The sequence below is a fragment of the Cucumis melo genome, chromosome 9 (genome assembly GCF_025177605.1).
Source record: "Cucumis melo cultivar AY chromosome 9, USDA_Cmelo_AY_1.0, whole genome shotgun sequence".
NCBI lineage: Eukaryota > Viridiplantae > Streptophyta > Magnoliopsida > Cucurbitales > Cucurbitaceae > Cucumis > Cucumis melo.
The window spans coordinates 303358-325786 of NC_066865.1; the positions used below are offsets into that span (position 1 = coordinate 303358).

The 22429-nt window shown below is 35.2% G+C and overlaps 1 protein-coding gene and 1 pseudogene across 1 annotated transcript; both read left to right on the forward strand.

Moving 5' to 3' along the window:
- Positions 1 to 2420: 2420 nt before the first annotated feature.
- Positions 2421 to 21071, forward strand: LOC103498719 (ran-binding protein M homolog). Its single transcript, XM_008461449.3, has 10 exons — positions 2421 to 3076; positions 3378 to 3524; positions 3610 to 3696; positions 5753 to 5798; positions 7017 to 7093; positions 7759 to 7921; positions 9438 to 9506; positions 18487 to 18546; positions 18646 to 18732; positions 20583 to 21071. The coding sequence occupies exons 1-10, from the start codon at positions 2688 to 2690 to the stop codon at positions 20862 to 20864; spliced, it is 1407 nt and encodes a 468-aa protein (XP_008459671.1). The 5' UTR covers positions 2421 to 2687; the 3' UTR covers positions 20865 to 21071.
- Positions 9518 to 18478, forward strand: LOC107991677 (60S ribosomal protein L32-1-like; annotated as a pseudogene).
- Positions 21072 to 22429: the final 1358 nt, after the last annotated feature.

Below are 22429 nucleotides of genomic sequence, written 5' to 3' on the forward strand. Positions count from 1 at the left end.
GTAGGCTACTGCGGTCTATGTATCATAGATAGACATTGGATTTTGCTATATTTTTTAAAAATATTTTGATTCGTTTTGCTATATTTAAAAATAGTTTTGGTTGCATGTATATATGTAAATGAGTCTTCTTTTCTCCTTTTCCATCGGATTTAGCATACAAACTTTTTTATGCAAGAAAAATGTTTGTACTCCCAAATTATTTTATAACAAAATTTCTAACATATTTGTTCATCTATCAAGGAGGGATGAAACTAGAAGAGTTCATTCTAAAATGGGTATTTGCCGATTTAAGTAGTTCGAGAGAGTTAGATTAGGAGGGTAAAAAAAAACCAATCTCTATTTGGCTTTTTAATAATTAAGAAAGCTTACTACTTCGTTATTCAACTCAAAGTTTTAACCAAACTACTCAAATTTCACATCGTTATTTGTGTCAATTCCCCCAATAACTTCTCTATAATTATTACCAACTCATTGTTTTTATGGCCAACGAAACACCCCCTAATCATTAATTAATATTCACAATGATATTGTTATTTTAATACATATGACCTAACATGTCCGCATTTATAATAATTTTTAAAAGGTTTTTTAATACAAAATGGGGTGAGAAATTGAACTTAAAGATCTATTGGTTCTCATTAGCATATAAGTATCAATTGAACTAAGCTGTTTATGACTTTTAATAAATATTTCGTAAGAATGTTGGTGGATATTTAAAAAAATATGTTTTTCTTGTAGTTTTTTTTTTTAAAAAGATGTTTAAATAACTTGACAACTCGAATAATCTGTACTATTCAACCCAAGATGTAAAGGTTGAGTTGGATTAATTTTATTGTTGAGTTGCGTTGGGTTAATCATTTTTTGTTTTTGTTGGTTTGGGTTATGATGTAGTTTGGCTGGAAGTAAATTTGGGTTAAGTCAATCCAATATTGATTACATATACATTAATTAAAAAACCATAATATTTTTTATTGATTAGTTTGTGAATTTTTTAACATTTTCTTTTATATTTGTTATGGTATTTGTTTGTGCCTAAGATCTTGTATTAAATGTCAGGTGTATTTGGTATTTTATATTTGAATTTAATGAGATTTTAGTTAGTAATGATGGGTTATTAACAAACTCATGTATTTAAACTTAAAAATAAAAAACAAGCTATTATGAGATTCAAGGGTTAAGTTGGATTAGAGTAGAGGCTTTATTTGGGTCCTTTGGTATGTTATTATCCAACAATCCAACCCTAATTTTAAGGATCGGGTTGGATTAGGGTAGAGGGCTTTTATTTTGGTTTTTTGGGTTGTCAATCCAACCAACCCAAATTTTTTAGTTGGTCCAAAAAACACTCTCAATCCAATCTATGTATATCTTTAATTTTTTTTACTACGTGAATGACCTGTATATCACATACTATATAAACCATTGCATATAATACGTCTATTGTCAGTAAACTTATGAATTTGTGATTACAATACTTTTGAGTCTTTTGATGCTATACAAAATAAATTATATACAACTCAAGTATCAGTTACAAGGTAGTTAAAGATTAACTAGAGTCAACAAACAATGATTAAAATAACTATACACAAAACTAACTCTTATGCTCTTGTTGAAGATTGACTAAGGGAAATTTACTATGCCCATCTTGGACAACAATGGTTTAGAGGATGAAGGAGAAAGAGTATTTGTAAAGAGATATGCCAATTGAGAGTATTTGTAAAGAGATATGCCAATTGGAAGTAAAACCGATTTGGCATGAACTTGATAGTGCATCTATCAACATGATCACGCTCGAAATGATAATTAAGCTCCATACGCCTTGTGAGTTCATGATACATGGAACTGAAAGTTACATGAATGGCAACTTTGTTGTCACACAAAACGAGAAACGACTTAACAACAAATACTTGAAATCGAAAGAGACGTCAAATTAACCAAACTAACTCATTGGTTGCTACTGCCAATACTCTATATTAAGCCTATGATGAACAAGACACGATCGTTTGTTTCTTTGCTTTCCAAGAGTTGAGAAAATTAAAAAAAAAAAAAAAAGCTGAAAATCCAATGGTAGGCATTATATGCGAGGGAAGAAGCAAGAGTGAAAACTACTTTTTTTTTTTTTTTTTTTTTTGGTCTTAAAGTTTTGAAAAACACGTGCATGTAGTTGATGAGTATTAGAAATGTACATTTGTAGTTTACGTATTTACAATAATAGATATATGTTGTCTATGAAATTTTAAAACATACGTTTTTAATGGTTAGGTTTTTAAAACAGTTTTAAAATTAGAGTTGATGTTTATAAACCTAAAAACAGAAAATGTACATTTTTTTGAAAAAGGGACCAAACAAGAAGTGAAAAAGTAAATTTTCTATATATAAAAAAAAAACTGTCATCGTTAAAAAATTGAAACAGGCAACGACAGTACACAGGAGAACCAAGTTTGGGTAACCAAAAAAACAAGCCTCTCTAACTACAGAATCGTTGCATTTGCACGAAGCAAAAGTCGGGGAAAAAAGAAAAAGGGGAGGAAAAACGAAACAGAAGAAAATACTACAGATTCTTTTCTTTGTTGCTCCGTTGCGCTTCCTCTTTCCTTTTCTTCAATTCCCCCAAAACCTCCATTTGAAATTCATTCGATTTCTCAAATGGTTCTTCAATTCTAGTGGGGGCGAGCTAATCTTGATTGAAGATGAACAATCACAGCAACATCAGCAACAGCGTCAATAACACCACTACTTCTACTTCTCCCCAAGATCTCGGATTGCACTTCTTGGAAATGGCTCGATTGGGGCTGCCTCGAGGCCTATGCGACATGGACGAGGACGAAGACTCTCCCACCGAGCTCAACACCATCAACAGTTCCGGAGGTTTCTTGTTGGTTACCCCCGATAAGCTCTCTGTCAAGTATACGAACGTGAATCTTCACGGCCACGATGTTGGTGTCGTCCAAGCCAACAAGCCAGCTCCAGTTAAACGACTTGTTTACTACTTCGAGATTCATGTAAAGGACGCTGGGGCAAAAGGGCAGATTGCCATTGGTTTCACCACCGAAAGCTTTAAGATGCGAAGGCAGCCCGGGTTGGGACATATTTCCCTTATTTTTCTTTATTTCTCGATTCATTTGTCGTTTTTCTTTGATTGCCTTCATCGTGTCTATTATTTCTGTCACTAGGAAGTGGTACCAATGTACCTTTTATTGGAATTGATTGATTAATGGATCTGAATACGGTATCTGCAATTATCGAGTTAGTGCTTATCTTATAATCTTTGAGTAGATGTAACTCAGTTTGGCTTTCCTTAGATAATATCCCCCCCTCCCCTTCTGATTCTAGGCTTCAAAATCACTCATATGCCTTGTCTTGTTAATTTGGACGCGTAGGTGGGAGCCTAATAGCTGTGGATATCATGGAGATGACGGACTACTTTATCGTGGATTAGGTAAGAAAGAACCTTTTGGTCCAACATATACATCTGGCGATACGGTTGGTGCTGGAATTAATTACGCCTCACAGGAATTCTTTTTCACGTAAGACATTCGTGCGCAGTAATTGTTCAGTTGTAAGGTATTTTTAAAGGTTATCATGAAATGATTCTTTCTGTCAATGTACCAGAAAAAATGGGATAGTAGTCGGAGCAGTAGAAAAAGACATGAAGGGGCCCTTGTTTCCTACTATTGCCGTTCACAGCCAAAACGAAGAGTATGCTCGTCATCAAACTTTTTTCCCATTTGATACTTCATTTGCATATACCATGTCTATTCTGACAATTTAATTAGGATTATATGTGCTTAATTAGGATTATATATGCCTTAGGGTTTTTTAACAACATGATGGAGCTCTACTAGCGATGTAGTAAGTCCTGTCTTAAACTAAATAGATGTAGTTGGAAGTTGGAATCAGCGTGAAGTATTTGATGTTTCTTTAGCGAAATAAAAGGCCTTTTTGCTTTGTAATTCCTTCGTAGTAATCCATTACTGATGTTACTAGTGTGAAGTAATCGAAACTTCTACAGCAAAACTTTCATGATTTTCGGGTAGCAATGTGCCCAAATTTAAGGTCCGCTCCTTGGATGGAAAGCTTAACATGTGAGCCCTTTATTTCTCTGAGCTGACACAAGGCACATGGAATCTTTTCGTGGAGTAGTTGGATGGTGCCAAATACCATGGCTATAAAAAATCCACTCGGCTTAGGGTTTTCTTTAATATATATATATAATTTTATAGAGATGAATAACCATACTTCCATTGAGAAAAAAAGAAGGAAATAATACAAAGCATAAAAAGAAAAAAAAAACATAGGGCCACATAAAAACATAGGCTAACCAAAAGAAAGACCTCTGATCAAGCAAGTTAAAATTAAGCGGATAATTACGAAAAAAAAAACGTCATTATTGGAGCTCACAAAGAAATATGGAGCCGGGTAAAGGACCAAACATCACAAGAGGTTTGCTAAAGCCTTCGAAAGATTCCATTGTTCCTCTCACCTGATAGACCCTACAACATATCCCACACCCCCACTTTCCACAAGAACTTTCCTTTTTCCTTGAAAGGAGGATGAAGAAAGAACTCATTGATCATCTAAGTGCACCTGATGATTTCTTAAACTGGATCTTGAGAAGGATTTTGATACTGTAGATTGGAACTTCCTGGATGTTGTTTTACGAATTAAAGGTTTTGGCCTGGTTTGGCAGTGTTGGATACATGGTTGTATTTCTCTCTTTCATGCCCCGAATGATGCCATTAAAACTCTAGAAAAGTTGATCCGTGATTTTAACCAGGAAATTTTGGTGGTTTCAGTTTTTGTGACATACAAACTCATACACAGTGTCTGGATGACACTGTAGGTATCAATCCACTTGAAAGAAACAAGCCATGCAAACAACCTCATCTTCTTTTAAGCGCAAACTTGGAAACTTTTCATGCTAATTGCGATTATTTTTTTACTACAAAGGGAGAGCTTTCTTGAGATAATATCTGTTATTGGGATTGGTGGTGATTTCTGTTTCTTCTCTTCCCTGCTTATAGTATTCTTTGGTTTGTGAGTGTTGTTTCTTGTTTTGAAATTTGTTTCTGCTATCTATTTACTTTTTTTTTCATAAGAAATAGTAACTTCTTGTTGAGTTTATGAAAAGTACAAAATGGGAAACAAAAAATTATTATCCAAAATTAGGAGCCAAAACAACTGTTCTAAGAACAATTAATTTCAAAAGATATAATTTACCAAACGAGCTGGGCAAAGTACTCCAAGATGGCCCATGACATTCTCAATTCTCAAATAGAGCTAACCAATCAGACTAATCGAAGCTGGACAAATACTAAATGTTGGGTCTTCCCATTTGCATAACAAACAGAGCACACAACTAGCTTGGTTGAACCATCATTTTAGGAACCTCTTCTGAATCACGTCTCGGATGTTAACTCCACAGAGGAATGAGATCCACAAAATTTCATTGGCCGTCTCCTTTTCTCTTTTGTAGGCCTCTAAAAGTTTTTCAACTTTTTGCTTGTGATAAATGATGATTGAAGTCTGAAGGCTTTCTTCTTATATTGGCTTCTTTCTGACGTTGTGCAGCCTTACAAGTTACAATATACAGCTAGGTGACTGTTATGTTATTAATATATTTAAGATATAAGATACATATTAACATCCTTGGCTACCAGACTGAACTTGTTCATTGTTAATTTTTATGAAACATTTGTTTTATAATTTTTATGGATATCTTGATTTTGAGATACATTTTATTTCAATTTCGCAGGGTGCAAGTCAACTTTGGACAGAAATCATTTGCGTTTGATCTAAAGGTCAGCTTTGGATTTTTGGTTCCCGTAAATATCTGTTTACCTCTGCTATAGTCTGAGTATTTTATATTCGTTCTCGAAAAGCAGAAAATACATCTCTATTTTTCTCCCACATCTTGTTTAAAAGTATTTCCTTTCCAGCACCGAACCCAAGCACAACTAGTTATACTGACACAGCCTCAGTTTTTTTTCTCCTCAATCATGGGTATTTGGGTTGACTTTTTAGGATGCTAACCTTAATAGTCTATTATACTTCTGGTACTTTTAGTTGCCAGAACGAGTATTTTCTGTCTAAGACTTGTTTTCACCTGCTAAGACAACAGATATATAACCTTTTGTACAAAAGAAAATCCTTTGTTTTTGTTAAGTTGAAAACCTTGCTGTTTGTTTGTTTTTTTTCTTGAAACCTAACTAAAAATAGAAACTAGTACGAAAAGATACATTAACCTTCAAGAGAAATAGACTCCAAAAAACAAAAGACAATACCATTTAAATAAGAAGAGTAGAAGACATCAAAAGGCAAACATTTAAATCTAGCAAACCAACTCCATAGAGGAAACCATGACAAAGGAACACCTAAACTTGCCAAAGTCGACAGAGGACCAATGAGCAGACGAGGTAAGAAGTCCAATATGACCCTAAGTATGAGAATCAAACTGCAAAGAAAACCAACTTCTAAACTGTCCGCTTCCAAGCTTGCAACTAGTATGTCTTAGTTGCCCTAACATGAGAATTTCACAATAATATTTTAATTCCGGGACTAAACCACCAAGCTAAAATTAACTAAAGAAGAACTAGGTGGTATTGATTTCATCTGCAAGCCACATTTTTCAATCAAAGCAGATAATTTAGCAGGAATTATAGGTGAATTCAGCTGGAACATTTACACCATCCTGAAACAAGGTATCAAAGCCATGTGTAAAGTAAACATTTGAATTCTCCTCAACAAGATCATCCGTAAGTATACCACATATTTTTAGATAAACTTTTCATTGACAATATGAAAAGAGGCTAGAATTTTTAGGAGTTATTATCATAGTTGTATTATGTGATGTGCCGAGTTTTGAAGTTACAGAAATGGGATCATGCTCCCAAAATATTCTTATAAGCTCACTTTGTTTGTTGTTTGGTAGTCCATACTTGTTTTGTGGTACCTAAATACAGAGATGGGCAACCGAATTGCGTATTAATATTTTTCCTGTGTTGCATTGTTGTTCGTAGTTATTTGAAGCTCAAGAGAGGATGAAGCAACAAACCACCATCGAGAAGTTATCTTTGCCATCAAATGTCAGTTATAGGTAAAGAAACTTGTTTTCAGAAATCCTTAAATCCCGTGACCCTTAAATTTGACATTTTAATTTATGAAGTTTGACATTGTAGAGTAACCATTTGACTATACAACATTTGGTTGCAGATTAATTTCCCAATCCATGGATAGTTGACCAATGTCTATTAATAAATCGTAACTAGGGTACCTTATAACCTTATAGCCTTTTCATGAGCTTTCAACCAATTTGGCAACTCTTGAACATTCACATAAAGAGAGGCAGATTTCTCTGAAAGTCATGTTTTACAGATTTATAAGATGATTAGTTATTTGATAAAGTAACAGAAGTTATTGAATTGGTGTTTCAATGATAACATCTATGAGATAGATTAACTATAACAACCTTCCATCAGTCAGAAGCCACATTTCTTAATTAATTAATTAATGATTCATATTTGTCCAGAAGCCAATTAACTAGCAAGTACTGTTGATATATACATGCATGGATGTATGTGCCCATTTATGAATATAAGGAATTGGCATTTCATTGAGCATAGTGACAGTACACTACAAAGCAACATGATAGAGCTTGAATGAGGGACAAGCTTTTACTTGTGCATATTTGTAAGCTATTTATGTTTCATGTCAGAACCGAGAGTGGGATCTGACTTGAGATACTTTTGTTTTTGTTATCAGAATAGTGCGCTCATACTTGCAACATTATGGTTATGAGGATACCCTCAGTGCGTTTGATATGGCTTGCAAAAGCACCGTTCCTCCTATCTATATAGCTCAGGAAAATGGCTTTGATGAACAAGATATCATGTATGCTCTAAACCAGAGAAAGACTTTAAGGCAGGTATGAATTATTTCACCAGATTCCTGTGGATCAGGATTTTTGAATTCTCATCTGTTCTTTATTTGTGGAGCTTTTCCTCAATTTATCTGCTCTAACTCTCTCTCAAATAAATTTGTGTATAATTGTCAGAAATGTGAAACATAATGTTTCTTTGCCCTGCCTTTTGAAGCACCATTCAATATTTTACTTGAAACAGAAAGAAATATTCTTTTACTGAGTTTTTGAAACGGAAACAAGTCTCTTTATTAATATAAATGAAAGAGACTAAAGCTCAAAATACAAGAGACATATACCAAGAGCAAAAAGGATTAAAAGAACACATACAACATAAACCGAGACAAGAGAGAACATAAAAAATTTCAATGAGCTGGACAAGACCCTCTAGAATCTGAGCAAAAAGAATGTTCTTTTGTTGATGAAAAAAGAATAAGAATGATGAATTTTTATTAGAGGGTGCAAAAACTTACTTTTGGTCCTTGAACTTCCATAAAAGTAACAATTTAGTCCCTAAATTTTAATTTGTAACGATTTTATCCTATAAATTTAAATTTATAACAATTTTGTCCGTAGAGCAAGTTAGTCTCCGTACTTTCAAAGGCTTACTCTAATTATTCTATTCAAGATATTAGTTTGAACTGGAATGCTTTTCTTTTCTCTGTTTAATCTTGTTGTATCCTTTGATGTATTTTCCTTTAATTATTGTTTTTTTTGTACGTTTGATCATTAGACTTCTGTTTCCATTTTCAAAGAAAACAATTTAGTTGGATATTTCTCATGGAAACTAGGTATCAATGTTTATTACATGTTTATTTTGTAATGGCTTAGTCTTTATAGTTTATAAACACATTCGATTTCTAATTAGTTTACCAATCTCCATGTGTAAGAACTTTCATTGAATCTTAATAATATTTTGCACGATGGGAACTAAATCGTTACAAATTATAAATTAAAATAATTTATTGAGGCTTAGGGACTTGATTGTTACAAATTTGAAAGTGTAAGGGTTAAATTGTTACAAACTGAACTTCTCATGGACTAAATATACTCCCATAAAAATTCATGGACTAAAAATGTTTTTTAAACTTTATAAGGAGCCTGTATACATATAAAAATGAAAAAGGAAAACAACACAAGGGCAGCAAAAACCTTTTTTAGCTATGCAGAAACATGGAAGAAGGATACTTACAAGTTACAACAGAACTTGCTGTTCATATGCACCGCCATGATGTGTTTCTTATTTTCTTGGACTTTATCTCGTTCCATTTTCTATATGCTAAAGAGAGTATTCCGACCCATACCAAAGAACAATCAGATTCAACTTAACTAATATAATCTGCTTAGCATAGTTACTTTCTTCCACCCATCATACCACTTAATTTTGTTTTACAAGAAAACAAATGCAATGGCTGCTACATTCTGGAGAGAAAGAGGGAACTGCTCATAATTCAACATGTTATGTCAATCTGTTAGCTGTTATAGAACTTTGCTTTTGATCAGTTTTCTTTTGTTGATGAAGCTTATCCGGAAGGGGGAGATTGATGCTGCACTTGGAAAGCTTAGCGAGTGGTATCCGCAGATTGTTCAGGTGAACCAGTGTTTTTAATTCAATTTCTCAAGCTTGTTTTCCCAGCTCCAAAACACATAATACCCAACTATGTATGCTTTCTAATGTAACACTAATCTTGGAACTATTCTTTATTCAACAATACCTGAATACAACATGTTGGATGCCCATTTGCCTTCCCATATTCTGACGTTCCAACTTCAGAAGTTACAAGGTGAGCATAATACTTACACGAAACAAATCAGCATTCAATTATTGAGGGAATTTTCTTGAAAAACCTCTAGATGTTCCAAATTCAACCACATTGGCTTCAATTGGATCTCCTCCACTGTCGAACTCATGGGTTTCAACAAGGTTTTTCTCAAGTTTGACTGGATGGGTGTTAGACCTCCAATTATACACCAATATCGTAGGAGAGAGAAGAAGAGTAATGACGGTGTAACTAATTGTGAAAAGACTGATAATTGTTAGAGAAGGGGGGACCACTGGGGAATAGCGTAGCCTATAAATAGAAGGAATAGTTTACCGTTGAAGTTAGTTATCATCTTTGAGAAGTGAGTTGGTCTATTCTGTAGAACACTTGAAAGAGAGGGTTTACGGATTAGAAGTGAGGGAGAGTCCTACCTTCCGAATTGCGATCTGTGCAATTTGAATTTCCTTTTCTTTGTAATCATTTGATTGAATTTCAATAAAGAAGTTTATTCTCTTCTTGAGAAATTTGTGTTGGATTTGAGATAGAATGGGTTTGGATTTGATTATTTTCAAACCCATAGTAATTTCAAATCAGTAAAAATTTCTTTCACACAAAATAGAAGGCCATATTCCTCAAAATATTCAGAAAAACTTGAAAAGAAATTCATCTTCTATAGTCGTCACTTCTAATTGTTCATGGCCATCTCCATCAAAATATTCAGAAAAGCTTAAAAGAGATTGACCTTGGGGTGAGGATTTCAGCCCCTTCGCTTGCTTGAGCTTTGTCACTGCAGGTGGGGAGATTTTTTTGCCTTGTCATGTCTGATCCCTTTGTTGAGAGCTGATACCAAACTAACATTACATTAATCCGGGAAGATTTGTGGAATTATTTTTTATTCAACAATACCTCAATAATATCTAGGAAACCTACTTAGAGGTTACAATCCAACATTTGTGATTTGATGACAACTTATGGAATATTTGGGATAAGGAGTGAATTATTATAATCCTAGGCTATTATAGTTGGGTTATAATAATTTGTGTTTGGTGTGTTGGAATCCAACAGTTAGGTTTGTCTTCCTAGTAAGATTGACAGTTGGTTGTTGGAAGGGCTCAAAATTAGAGGTAATAGTCTGAAAGGTTACATCCTGTGGAGTTGTGCTACCCATTCCCTTTTGTTGTGTATTTGGAAAGAGAGTAATAGTAGAATTTTGAATACAATTATAATTCTTTTGATTCTTGTTGGACTGTATTGCAACATAGAACTTCTTGGTGGAGTACGAATTACTCCAAACACTTTTGTAATTACAACATTTCTATGATTTTCAACAATTGGAAGACCTTTATTCTTTAGTTTTCTTGGGAAGGGCCTTCTTGTCCGTTGCCCTTAGGTTGTTTCTCTCTTGTTCTATGAATATATCTGTTTCTTAAAAAAAAATTTGTGTTTAGGGTGTAAATTATTTTTGTTTGGATTATAATAGTATGTGTTTTAGGTGTAAACTATTTTAGTTTAAGAAGGAAATAGTAAACACCATAGCAAAGAATAAAAAATGGTGAATGTCAAATAGTATAAACTGTAGCAAATAGTAAATATTGTAACAAATGGATAGAGGTGACCGGTGAGTATCGGTTGGTTTGGTTTAAGACAAAAACCACTGCTGGCGCTGCATGATCGGTTTGACATCAACTAGATTTTGTTGGTTTTAGGGTGTATGGGAGTGTTGATAGGCCAAACATCAGGCGAGACAGATGGTTTCGGGTGGTGTTTATCAGGGATCTTTGTTGTTGTTATTGTTAGGAAGATAAATGAGTTGAAAGAACACAATTAAAAAAAAACTTGAAGTGAGGAGGGAAAAGAGAAAACAGTGAAGAAAGGGAAAAGGAAGATGACGAAATGAAGGAGGATGGAGAGGAAGAGAAGAAAATATTTTAAAAATTGTAATTTATTGGTGAAAAACAAAAGAAGTTGGGAAAGGGAGACTCAGAAGAGAGAAAAGAAGGAAGAAGAAAAGGCAAGAGAGATTTAAAACAGAAGAAAAGAAGAAGAAAGGGACGATGCCTCTGTCGGAGGAGAGGAAGGAAGAGAGTGGGAAAAAAAAAGTTAATTACTTTTAGAGATGGAAGGAAAAAGAAGAGAAAATCCAATATTTTGAGAAAAGATAAAATCAGATTTTTTTTGGAAAAGGAGAAAACTTTTGTGTGTCAGGAGAGAGAAAAAAAATAAAGATTCTAATTATTAAACTAAATAGTGGTTTTTATCCAAACGATGGGACACGAGATTTTAATATATAATATTAGTATTTCTTAAGAATTGGTTGGTGGCAGTGGAATTCAGTTTAAATATCGGTCAGTGATGGTTGGTTTTGAACTGTTTTTTAGAAAATCCGACTCCAACTGTTTTAAAGGAAAAACCGACCATTCACCTTTGGTTCGGGCGGTTTCAATCGTTCAACTTCGTTTTTTGGCTTGCCATGTTTGCCCCTACAAATGAAGAGTTTTGAAACAGTGTTTACTGTAGCTAATTGGAGATTTTTAAAAAGTGTTTATTGCAGCAAAATGTTGTTATTATAGTCTTACGTAGTTCTTGCCCCAAACGACTTCTTAAGGTCTGGCAACTCTTAAATAATCAATTGACCCAAAAGCTTAAGCTGATGGGTGAAGGTAAAACTTAATTATATATCATCTAACACACCTCTTCACGTTTGGGCTTGAAATATGTGAAATGCTCAACAAGTGGAAACAAATATCAATAGGGAGGAAACAACAATACAGTAGTTTGAAACTTTTAACACAAGGCCTTTTGAACCAACTTGATCTGATACCATTTTAAATCACTAATTAATCTAAAATCTTAAGTTGATGAGTGATGGTAAACTTAATTATATATTATCAAAACAATGAACGGTAGCATGGTGACTTTAACCAAAGAAAAGTACCCCCCGGCATAAATTAGAGGCCGATAGTAAGAACTAAAGGACTAAAGCGAGAGCGAGAGTCCAGAGAATGAGCGAGTGCTTAGACCATGTTGTGTCAATTCCAGGCTCATGTATGTGTATATCTGTGTACATACGTGTACATATACATATATACACATACATATGCATGTGTACATATTATTTGTATGCATGCATATATGACTTGAATTACATGGTTTATGCTTACACATCAACCAAGGTCGACAATGACGTGGGTTCGCTCTTTTTTTTTTTTGAAGGATGTATGGACAAGGGACGCAAACCTTCAACATCTCTTCCCTAGACTTTACCAACAGAGAAATAGGGTATCAAAGCTTGGATGGCCAAAGGAAACCCTAGTATCTATATAAGCGAAAATGGCGGTGCCTTTGCAACCCTAGTATCTATATAAGCGAAAATGGCAGTGCCTTTGCTGTCGAAGAAGATTGTGAAGAAGAGGACCAAGAAGTTCAAGAGACCTCAAAGTGATTGAAAGATCTCCGTCAACGGAAACTGGAGAAGACCAAAGGGTATTGATTCCAAAGTTAGAAGAAAGTTTAAAGGTTGCACATTGATGCCAAATATTGGTTACAGCACCGACAAGAAGACCTGTTACTACCTGCCTAATGGGTTCAAGAAGTTTGTCATTCATAATGTCAATGAGCTCGAACTCTTGGTGATGCACAACAGAACTTACTGTGCTGAGATCGCCCATGATGTTTCAAGAAAAGGAAAGAGATTGTTGAGAGGGCAGCTCAACTTGATGTTGTAGTTACCAACAAGCTTGCTAGGTTGCGCAACCAAGAAGATGAACGAACAATTTAGATCCTTGAATGCCAGTTTTTTCATCATGCTTTGTAGTGAGATTTCGTTAATACATTTCCCTTTTTTGGTTTAAAAAAAAACAGAAATAGGGAACTACATCTTTCTGGAAGCTCTGATTGAACAATGGACAAACTTACCAACTATTTTACTCCCTCCAGCCCCCACGATAAAAAAATTGTGAAGACTCTTAGTATTGGGTTCTAGAAATGGTTTTTTCTTGGTTTTCCTATGTTAGACCCCCAATTAGATTTGTTTACAGCAGAAGGAAAAGTTAGTTATATTAGTTGGAGTTAGTTATATTAGCTGTAGTGGCACATCACACACTCTTCACGTGTGAGTTAGTTAGAGGCCGACAAGGGTAGTATAAATACTAAGAGAATTAGGCGGGAGGGATATTAGAATTTTGTAAGAAGATTCACTGTGATTTATTGAAAGAGAGAAAGATAGTAGAGAGAGAAGGGAATTGAGTTTCACTCAATTCCATATTGTAACCCATACATGAATCAATAAAGAAGAGGAATTCAGTACCAAGAAGATAGTGTTTCCTTAAATTGGTATCAGAGCCGACGATCCGTAACATCGAAATGGTCCAGACACGCATCAAAGAACGATTGAAGATGATCGATCAAGAGATTGCTGGAATGAAGAAAGAAATAAGCAAAATGCGCAGATCGAATTTAGCTTGAGCAAAATATCGAAGAACATCGAGCTAATGTGGCTACAATCAGAAAAACAGCAGCAAATGTTGTTAATGATGATGGAAACGAATGCGCGGGAACGATTCGTGATGAGAGAAAGAACGATAGAAATGCCTGTGCGCGATGTCGAAAATGATAAAAGAAAGGAGAACGAAGCCTCATCGAGCAAAACAGAGGAATCGAAGCAAAATTTCGGAGACGACCAAAACGAAAAAGAAGAGCGAAACCGATGAAAGCTACAGTGACTGAAACAAGTTCAAAAGGGTCGAAATGCTTGTGTTCACTGGCGAAGATCCGGATTCGTGGCTATTCTGCGCCGAAAGGTACTTCTAAATCCATAAGTTGACCGAGTCTGAAAAAATGTTAATGTCTACTATTAGTTTTGACGACCCGACGTTAAACTGGTTTAGATTGCAAGAAGAAAGGGATAAATTTATAAGTTGGACGAATCTTAAAGAATGAATGTTAGTGCAGTTTAGATCGAGTAAAAACGAAACTATCAATGCACAATTGTTACGAATCAAACAGGAATCCTCTGTAGAAGAGTATAGGAACCTATTCGATAAGCTCGTTGCACCATTATCCGATTTGCCAGAATGAGTGGTGGAGGATGCCTTCATGAAGGGACTAGTACCCTGGATTAGAGCGGAAGTTGCTTTTCTGTAGACCGAAGAGTTTAGCCGAAATGATGGAGGTAGCGCAGTTTGTAGAAAACAGAGAGATTTTCAGAAGAGAAGCAAATTTAAACGGGTATTCCGACGGGAAAAACTTCGTTCAACATTTGGAGGAAATAAGGTCGCCACTAACAATGCTACTGGAGAAATTAAAGGAAATACCTCATTCCTTACTAGAACGATCACCTTGAGAAGTCCTGGCCCAAATGAAAATCGAAGAGAAGGAACCTATAAGCGACTACCGAATGCAGAATTTCAAATTCGGAAGGAAAAAGGTTTATGTTTCAGATGCAACGAGAAGTATTCGGCTGACCATAAGTGTAAAATGAAGGAGCATCGTGAGTTAAGAATGTTTGTAGTAGCAAATGATAAAGAAGAGCTCAAGATTGTCGATGGTGAAGAGGTAGAGAAGGGAGAGTTGAATAAGTTAGAAGTCAAGGGAGATACCACCACTTTTGTTGAACTCTCAATCAACTCAGTGGTAGGTCTGAATGACCCGGGCACTATGAAGGTGAGAGGTAAGCTGTGGAATGAACACAATCGATTGTGGCGCGACTCATAACTTTGTGTCTGAAAAGTTAGTCAAGAAGTTGCTTATTCCAATTAAAGAGACAGCACACTACGATGTTATTTTAGGCTCAGGAGCTGCTGTCGAAGGTAAGGGGGTTTGTGAGAGGCTGGAAATACGTATGAAGAACTGGACAGTTAAGGAAGATTTTTTACCCTTGGAGCTCGGTGGGGTTGATATCATACTAGGAATGCAGTGGCTCCACTCCTTAGGGGTAACAACGGTGGACTGGAAGAGTCTGTTGCTAACCTTTTCCGTTGAAGGAAAATCCATCAAAATTCAAGGAGATCCAAGCTTGACTAAAGCAAGGGTTAGTCTCAAGAATATGATCAAAGCTTGGGGAGTGGAAGGCGAAGGTTTCCTCGTTGAATGTCGAGCAGTAGAACTTGTAACTCTGGCTGACAACGATTGCTATATGGCACATATGGAGATTGAGGCCGATAGCTCCTTGAGCACGGTATTGAAACAATTTGAGGATGTGTTCGAATGGCTAGAAAAACTCCCCCCAGAAGGGAAATAGAGCATCAGATACACTTGAAGCAGGGAATCGATCCTATAAATGTGAGACCTTATTGTTATGGGCTTTAACAGAAGGAAGAAATGGAAAAACTAGTCAAGGAAATGTTGGAATCAGGAGTTATAAGGCCCAACATCAGCCCTTTTTCTAGTCCTATTTTATACTGGTGAAGAAAAAAGATGGAAGTTAGCGTTTTTGTGTGGATTACAGGGCTGTGAATAGTGCAACGATTCCAGATAAATTTCGAATCCTAGTAGTTGAGGAATTATTTGATGAATTAAGTGGAGCGGCTGTCTTCTCCAAAATTGACTTGAAGTCAGGGTATCACCAAATTAGAATGGTAGATGAGCATATTGAAAAAACGGCTTTTAGAACTCACGAGGGTCATTATGAGTTCTAGTTATGCCCTTTGGATTGACTAACGCACTAGCCATTTTTCAAGCGTTGATGAATACAATATTTAAGTCCTTTTTGAGAAAATTTGTACTTGTATTCTTTGATGGCATACTCATCTACAGTAGGGACACAGTTGATCACGTGGAACATATGAGAAAGGTGTTGTCCGTACTAAGAGAACATGAGTTGTACGTAAACAAGAAGAAATGCAGTTTTGCTCAGCAAAAAGTGGAATACTTAGGTCATATTATATCCGGAGAAGGGGTTGAAGTGGACCAGAAAAGATCAAGTCGATTACTAAGTGGCCAAAACCTACGAACATCAAAGAAGTTAGAGGTTTTTTGGGGCTCACGGGGTATTATCGACGTGTAGCTGAAATTTTTATTAGAACAAAGGGTTATTCAACCTCAATACCAAAACTGGATAGCAAAACTTTTGGGGTACTCCTTTGAAGTAATGTACAAGCCAGGTGCTGAAAATCGAGCTGGGACGCCCTGTCTCGAATGCCAGCTGAGGTACAATTAAAATGCTTGTCTGTGCTGGTGACAGTGGATTTGGAACTGATTAAGAAAGAAGTGCATCAGGATCCCAAATTCCAGAAGTTGATGGCAGAATTGAGAGAGTTGGAAGATCTGCAGGGGAGTAAATATTCACTCCAAAATGATGTTCTGAAGTATAAGGATAGGTTGGTGATTACCAAAACTTCCTCGTTAATTCCCACAATTTTAGATACCTACCATAATTCTGTTGTTGGAGGGCACTCAGGGTTTTTACGAACCTACAAGAGGGTATCTAGTGACTTATATTGGGAAGGAATGAAGGCAGATATTAAGAAGCATTGTGTGGAATGTTTGATATGCCAAAGAAACAAATCGCTAGCCTTGTCCCCTGTTGGATTATTAGTACCCTTGGAGATTCCGCAAGCCATTTGGAATGATATATCTATGGACTTTGTGGAAGGCCTACCAAAGGCTAATGGGTTTGAAGTGATTTTGGTAGTGGTGGATAGATTGAGCAAGTACGGTCATTTCCTGCCTCTTAAACACCCCTTTTCCGCAAAAGTGGTGGCCGAATTGTTTGTAAGGGAAGTTGTGAGGTTGCACGGGTTTCCCTTGTCCATTGTATCAGACTGGGATAAAATTTTTCAGAGTCATTTTTGGCAGGAATTGTTTAGATTATCTGGAACCAAGTTGAACAAGAGTACGACTTACCACCCTCAAACTGATGGGCAGAGAGGTAGTCAACAGGGGAGTTGAAACCTATCTCAGGTGCTTTTGCAATGAAAAGCCTAAGGAGCGGGTAAAATGGCTTCCTTGGACCGAGTACTGGTGTAACACTACATTTCAACGGGCCATTGGGATGTCCCCTTTTCTGGTTGTTTACGGCAGGAAACCACCTGCCTTACTATCCTATGGCAGTATGCAATCAAAGAATTTGTCAGTTGAAGAGATGCTACAGGAAAGGGATGAGATTTTGAGTGCTCTGCGAGACCATTTACGTCTAGCACAAGAACAGATGAAAGCTTATGCTAACCGAAAAAGAAGACATATAGAATATTGTGTTGGAGATTATGTCTTTTTAAAGATCTGTACTTATAGGCAACTCACTTTGCGGAAAAAGCGAAATGAGAAACTTTATCCCAAATTAGATTTGTTTATGGCAGAAGGAAGAGTTAGTTATAGAGTTTCAAGGGAAGTCGAAGAAGTACCGCGCAGGGGCAGGGTAACTGACTGAGTAGCTGTAGTAGCACATCACATACTCTTCACGTGTGAGTTAGTTAGAGGCCGGCAAGGGTAGTATAATAAATACTAAGATAATTTAGGTGGGAGGGATATGAGAATTTTGTAAGAAGATTCACTGTGATTTCTTGAGAGAGAGAAAGATAGTAGAGAGAGAAGGGAATTGAGTTCACTCAATTCCATATTGTAACCCATACATGAATCAATAAAGAAGAGGAATTCAGTACCAAGAAGAGATAGTGTTTCATCATCCTGTTCTTATTTCCGCATTGCCAAAAACAAATATATATCCCATAATTTGCTTTTCTAATTAATCAAGTTTGGTTCTTCATTTCTTTGTATCCTATTTAATCAAGTCAAGTACAATCTTCTTGCAAAGATCTTTTTATTTATTTATTTATTATTATTTTGTCTAAATTTCAAGTTTGCTTCTTACAGGATGAAAAATCAGCCACTTGCTTTCTTCTTCATTGTCAAAAATTCATTGAACTAGTCAGGGTACGTTTTTCATTCTAGAAATATGTAATTGTCACATATTTTTCCAATTGTAATGTTTTATCGGATTGTTTATGTGTTTTCTGCTGTTAATATTTGCAGGCTGGAGCGCTAGAGGAGGCAGTTAAATATGGAAGGAATCAATTGGGAAAGTTTTATGGTCTGCCTGGGTTTCAGGATCTAGTTCAGGTACTGAGATTTTTTTTCCTTGTAGGAAGTGTGGAATCATTTAGTACAAGTCAAAATACCTTGTATCCAAGTATTTACATGCCTGTGCATGCAAATAGTTTTAGGATTTTTTATAAAAAGGAAATAGGACCTTTTATGGATATAATGAAAAGAGTCTAATGCTAAAAAATACAAGAAACAGTAACTAAAAGAAAATACACCGAAGGATAGCATGATTAAATATAGAAAATTAAAGCAGTGCAATTCAAACGAATATTTTTCAAATAGAAGTGTTGATTGCAAAGGTGATGAAACTTTTCTCTTCTTTATTTACACCACATTGTCCACAAACGACCTTATTAGAAATTACCTCCCACCCAACAGATGGGATTATACAAATGTTGTATATTATTCTCAGTTTGTTAAGTGTTCTCCATAAAGACTGCAAAAGTTCATGGAACATATTTTGCGGTCACCTTCTCAAAGAAAAATTTGAGATTCTTTGGTTTACAATTATACTGAACCATTGCTTTCAGAGATCTTTTTGGGGGAGAAATACAAATTTTTGAGAATTTTCATAAAGATTTTCTAGTTTTTGGTCTAAGCGATATTTTTTATCTTCACTAGGTGTGATACTCTACAATTTTGTAATTATGCGTCCTTTTTTAAGACCAGTAGAAGTTCAATGTTATCTCCTTTGGTTGCTGAGTGGGAGGAGAGCTGATCTTATACTCATTTGGAACTTTTTCCCATGAACTGTTTGTTTCCTGTAAAAAATGGAAAATCAACCGGAGTGGTTCTTAGAGACAACATGTTGCAGCTCCTGTCTGTTTCTTTGTTGAGTTCAAATGCATGTTTATTATGGACTAATGCCAATCAAAGCCCTCCTTCCAAGTTATGGATGGAATGGAATCAACGTATATTTCAAAGTTCTTCATGTTCATGTTTTGGGTGTTATGATTCAGCTCATTTAAAGATGTCATTGTGCTCTCGATAAATAAGTTTCAAGGGTTTTTTCATCCAAGTTGGTAAAGGAGATTATGCCAAGGATATCATCTACAATAATATAATAATATTAATATTAGCACTATAGTATACAAGTCCAGTTGCTAAACTTTTAGGTCTATATCAGATAGGCATTTGAACTTTTACAAGTGCATAATTGGTCTTTGAATTTTCGTTTTTTTTCTCTAATAGATCTCTAAACATTAAAAAAAGTGTCTAATATGCCCTTTAACTTTAAATTTTGTAATTAATAGGTCCTCAACCTGTTCCACATCTTTAAAACTCATTGTGGATAGTAATTTGAAAGTTTATATTCCTACTAGGCATGAAATTCATAAAATTCAATTTAATGTTTAATATACTTGTCGATTTTTGAAAAATGTTGTATATTAATTGTGGGTTTACTAGACATTTAGGGATCTATTAGACTCAAAATATGAAAATTGAGGGACTAAACTTGCAATTCAGTCAAGCTATATTTATCAATGAAATTGTCTCCACAGAGATTTCATTCAGCTATGAAATAATTTCTTAGAAAAAGAAGAGAACAATGTTGGGAATGAGTTCTAATGTTCTTGTAGGCCTTTCATTGATGTTGTGGAAAGTAATCCACCTTAGTTTTGTAAAATAACTTCGTGTTTTAATATTTTGTGTCAAATTTCGTTTAGAATTATTATGCCACTAACGTATCCATAATGGTAAATTCTTGAAGTTAATTGTATAATACAGTAGGAGTATAACCTATTTGTTTTTTGAATGATGTCTTCCATTTGGAACACAGAGTTCTAGTGCATGTATTTCTGGTAATGGCTCTCGATATGATTAATAAGATCCTGTAACTAATCAATTGAACTCTCTTTTCCTAGGACTCTGTTGCTTTGTTGGCATATGAACAACCTCAAGAGTCCCCTGTTGGTTATCTTCTCGAGGATACACAGCGTGAAATTGTAGCTGACACGGTGAATGCCATGGTCTTATCAACTAATCCAAATGTGAAAAATTTACAAGGTTGTTTGCATCCGTATCTCGAACGGTTATTGAGGCAGCTGACTGCTTGCTGCTTGGTGAGAAGGTCTTTGAATGGGGATCAAGGTGAAGCTTTTCAACTGCACAGAGTGCTTAACAGCATCAAAAAGTCTAAGTGCTAGTGCCTAGGATACGTCCTGTTATGTCTCATTACCTTTCTCATTATGTTACTGTGCCTGGAAATACTCTATACCTAATAGGGGTCCAGTAGTGTTTCATTTCTTTAGGAAATTGGGGTTCTCTCTGTGTATGCCTGTAATCTTGTAAAGTCAGGACTCTACTTTGTATGAATTTTTTATCTACTATAAACATGATCAGGTTTAACGAAATTCATATAATGCACATTTATTGCACCTTCGCAGAAAGCAAACAACTGTGAGTTAGTGGAAATAATAGGCAATGATGTTGTCAAGATAGTGATAAAATGGCCATTGAGCTGTATAGAGCCCTCGGATCGTAGGGTTTTTATTGTTATTCCTTTACCATCTCTCATTCAAAATGAATCAAACAACAGGTCATAGTTGTTCCGGGCTGTTGAGTTTCGGTCATCTGCCTTCGAGTTGTTTTTGTTTCCAGGACCCATAGTTAGGTCGCAGCCACCCTATAAGTTGTCAGATTTATACGATTAAATAAATTAAAACACTGGTAGGGAGGGAGATGGGAAATGAAAAGAAATGATTTGTAAGTCCTCTGGACCCTAGTAGGTATGAAAGGAAATGTCTGTGTTTGTAAACAGTGGAAAGGGAGTTCAAATCAAGTAGGTTGGAATTATTGTTTATAGGTATGGGGGATGCATGACCCCTCTATTAGCATGCAAATCGACTAGATTTCATTAAGCTGTTAACTAATTTGATCTTTCTAGATTCTTTGGAAGATGAAATATTACCGTCGTTACAAATATGTTTATGCTGAATCTTCAATTCTAATTTTGAACTTTGGATAAATTACGTTTCTGTATTGTTGTATGTTCTATTTCTTGTGCACATATTCATTACGCGCTTCATGCAAATACCATTTCATGAATGAAGATAGAGAGGATTCTCTTGATGTTTGTTTAGGAAGAAGTTAGAACACACATCAACTCTAAGACAATTAGAATTATGATAAATAAGTTATATATGATGTATTCTTATATTTAATGCATCGATGAACTAGAGATTATTTTTTGATCCTAAACTTTTATAAAAGTAAAAATTTTGTTTTCATACTAACAATATAGTTTTGGTATCTTTAAGTTTGTAACAATTGCTTCTAACTTGTAAAACAATTCATTAAAACTAAATGTCATTTTTTTAAAACTTATGACGTAGACTCACTATTTTATTAAGATCTCATCTCTAATTATTTAATTATTTTGTTTATGCAAAAAAAGAAAAGAAAACGTCAACACTAACTTATACGATTGATACTAAATTGTTATAATTGTTACGCTTAAGACTAAATTGTTACAATTAAATGCAAGGACTAATTGTTACATCCTAGAATCTAGAGGTTAAAACCAAAATTTGAGGATTAAATTAGTGCATCAATGAAACTTTAATCTAGTAAATAAGATTACATGTTTATGCACACAAACATTGCAATTAAGTAATATTATTGTTTTTTGTTTTTTCAAAAAGCTTAACTTAATTGATACTTGTATGTAGACATAAATGTTCCGGTTTAAGCCTACTCTGTGCTTAAACGA

Bases quoted from the DNA above. Each gene is read 5' to 3' on its own strand.
- LOC103498719 (XM_008461449.3), top strand. From the start codon at position 2,688: ATGAACAATCACAGCAACATCAGCAACAGCGTCAATAACACCACTACT. The intron at 3,525-3,609 runs GTAAGACATTCG...TCAATGTACCAG, and splicing joins TCACAGGAATTCTTTTTCAC to AAAAAATGGGATAGTAGTCG. The intron at 9,507-18,486 runs GTGAACCAGTGT...TGCTTCTTACAG, and splicing joins GGTATCCGCAGATTGTTCAG to GATGAAAAATCAGCCACTTG.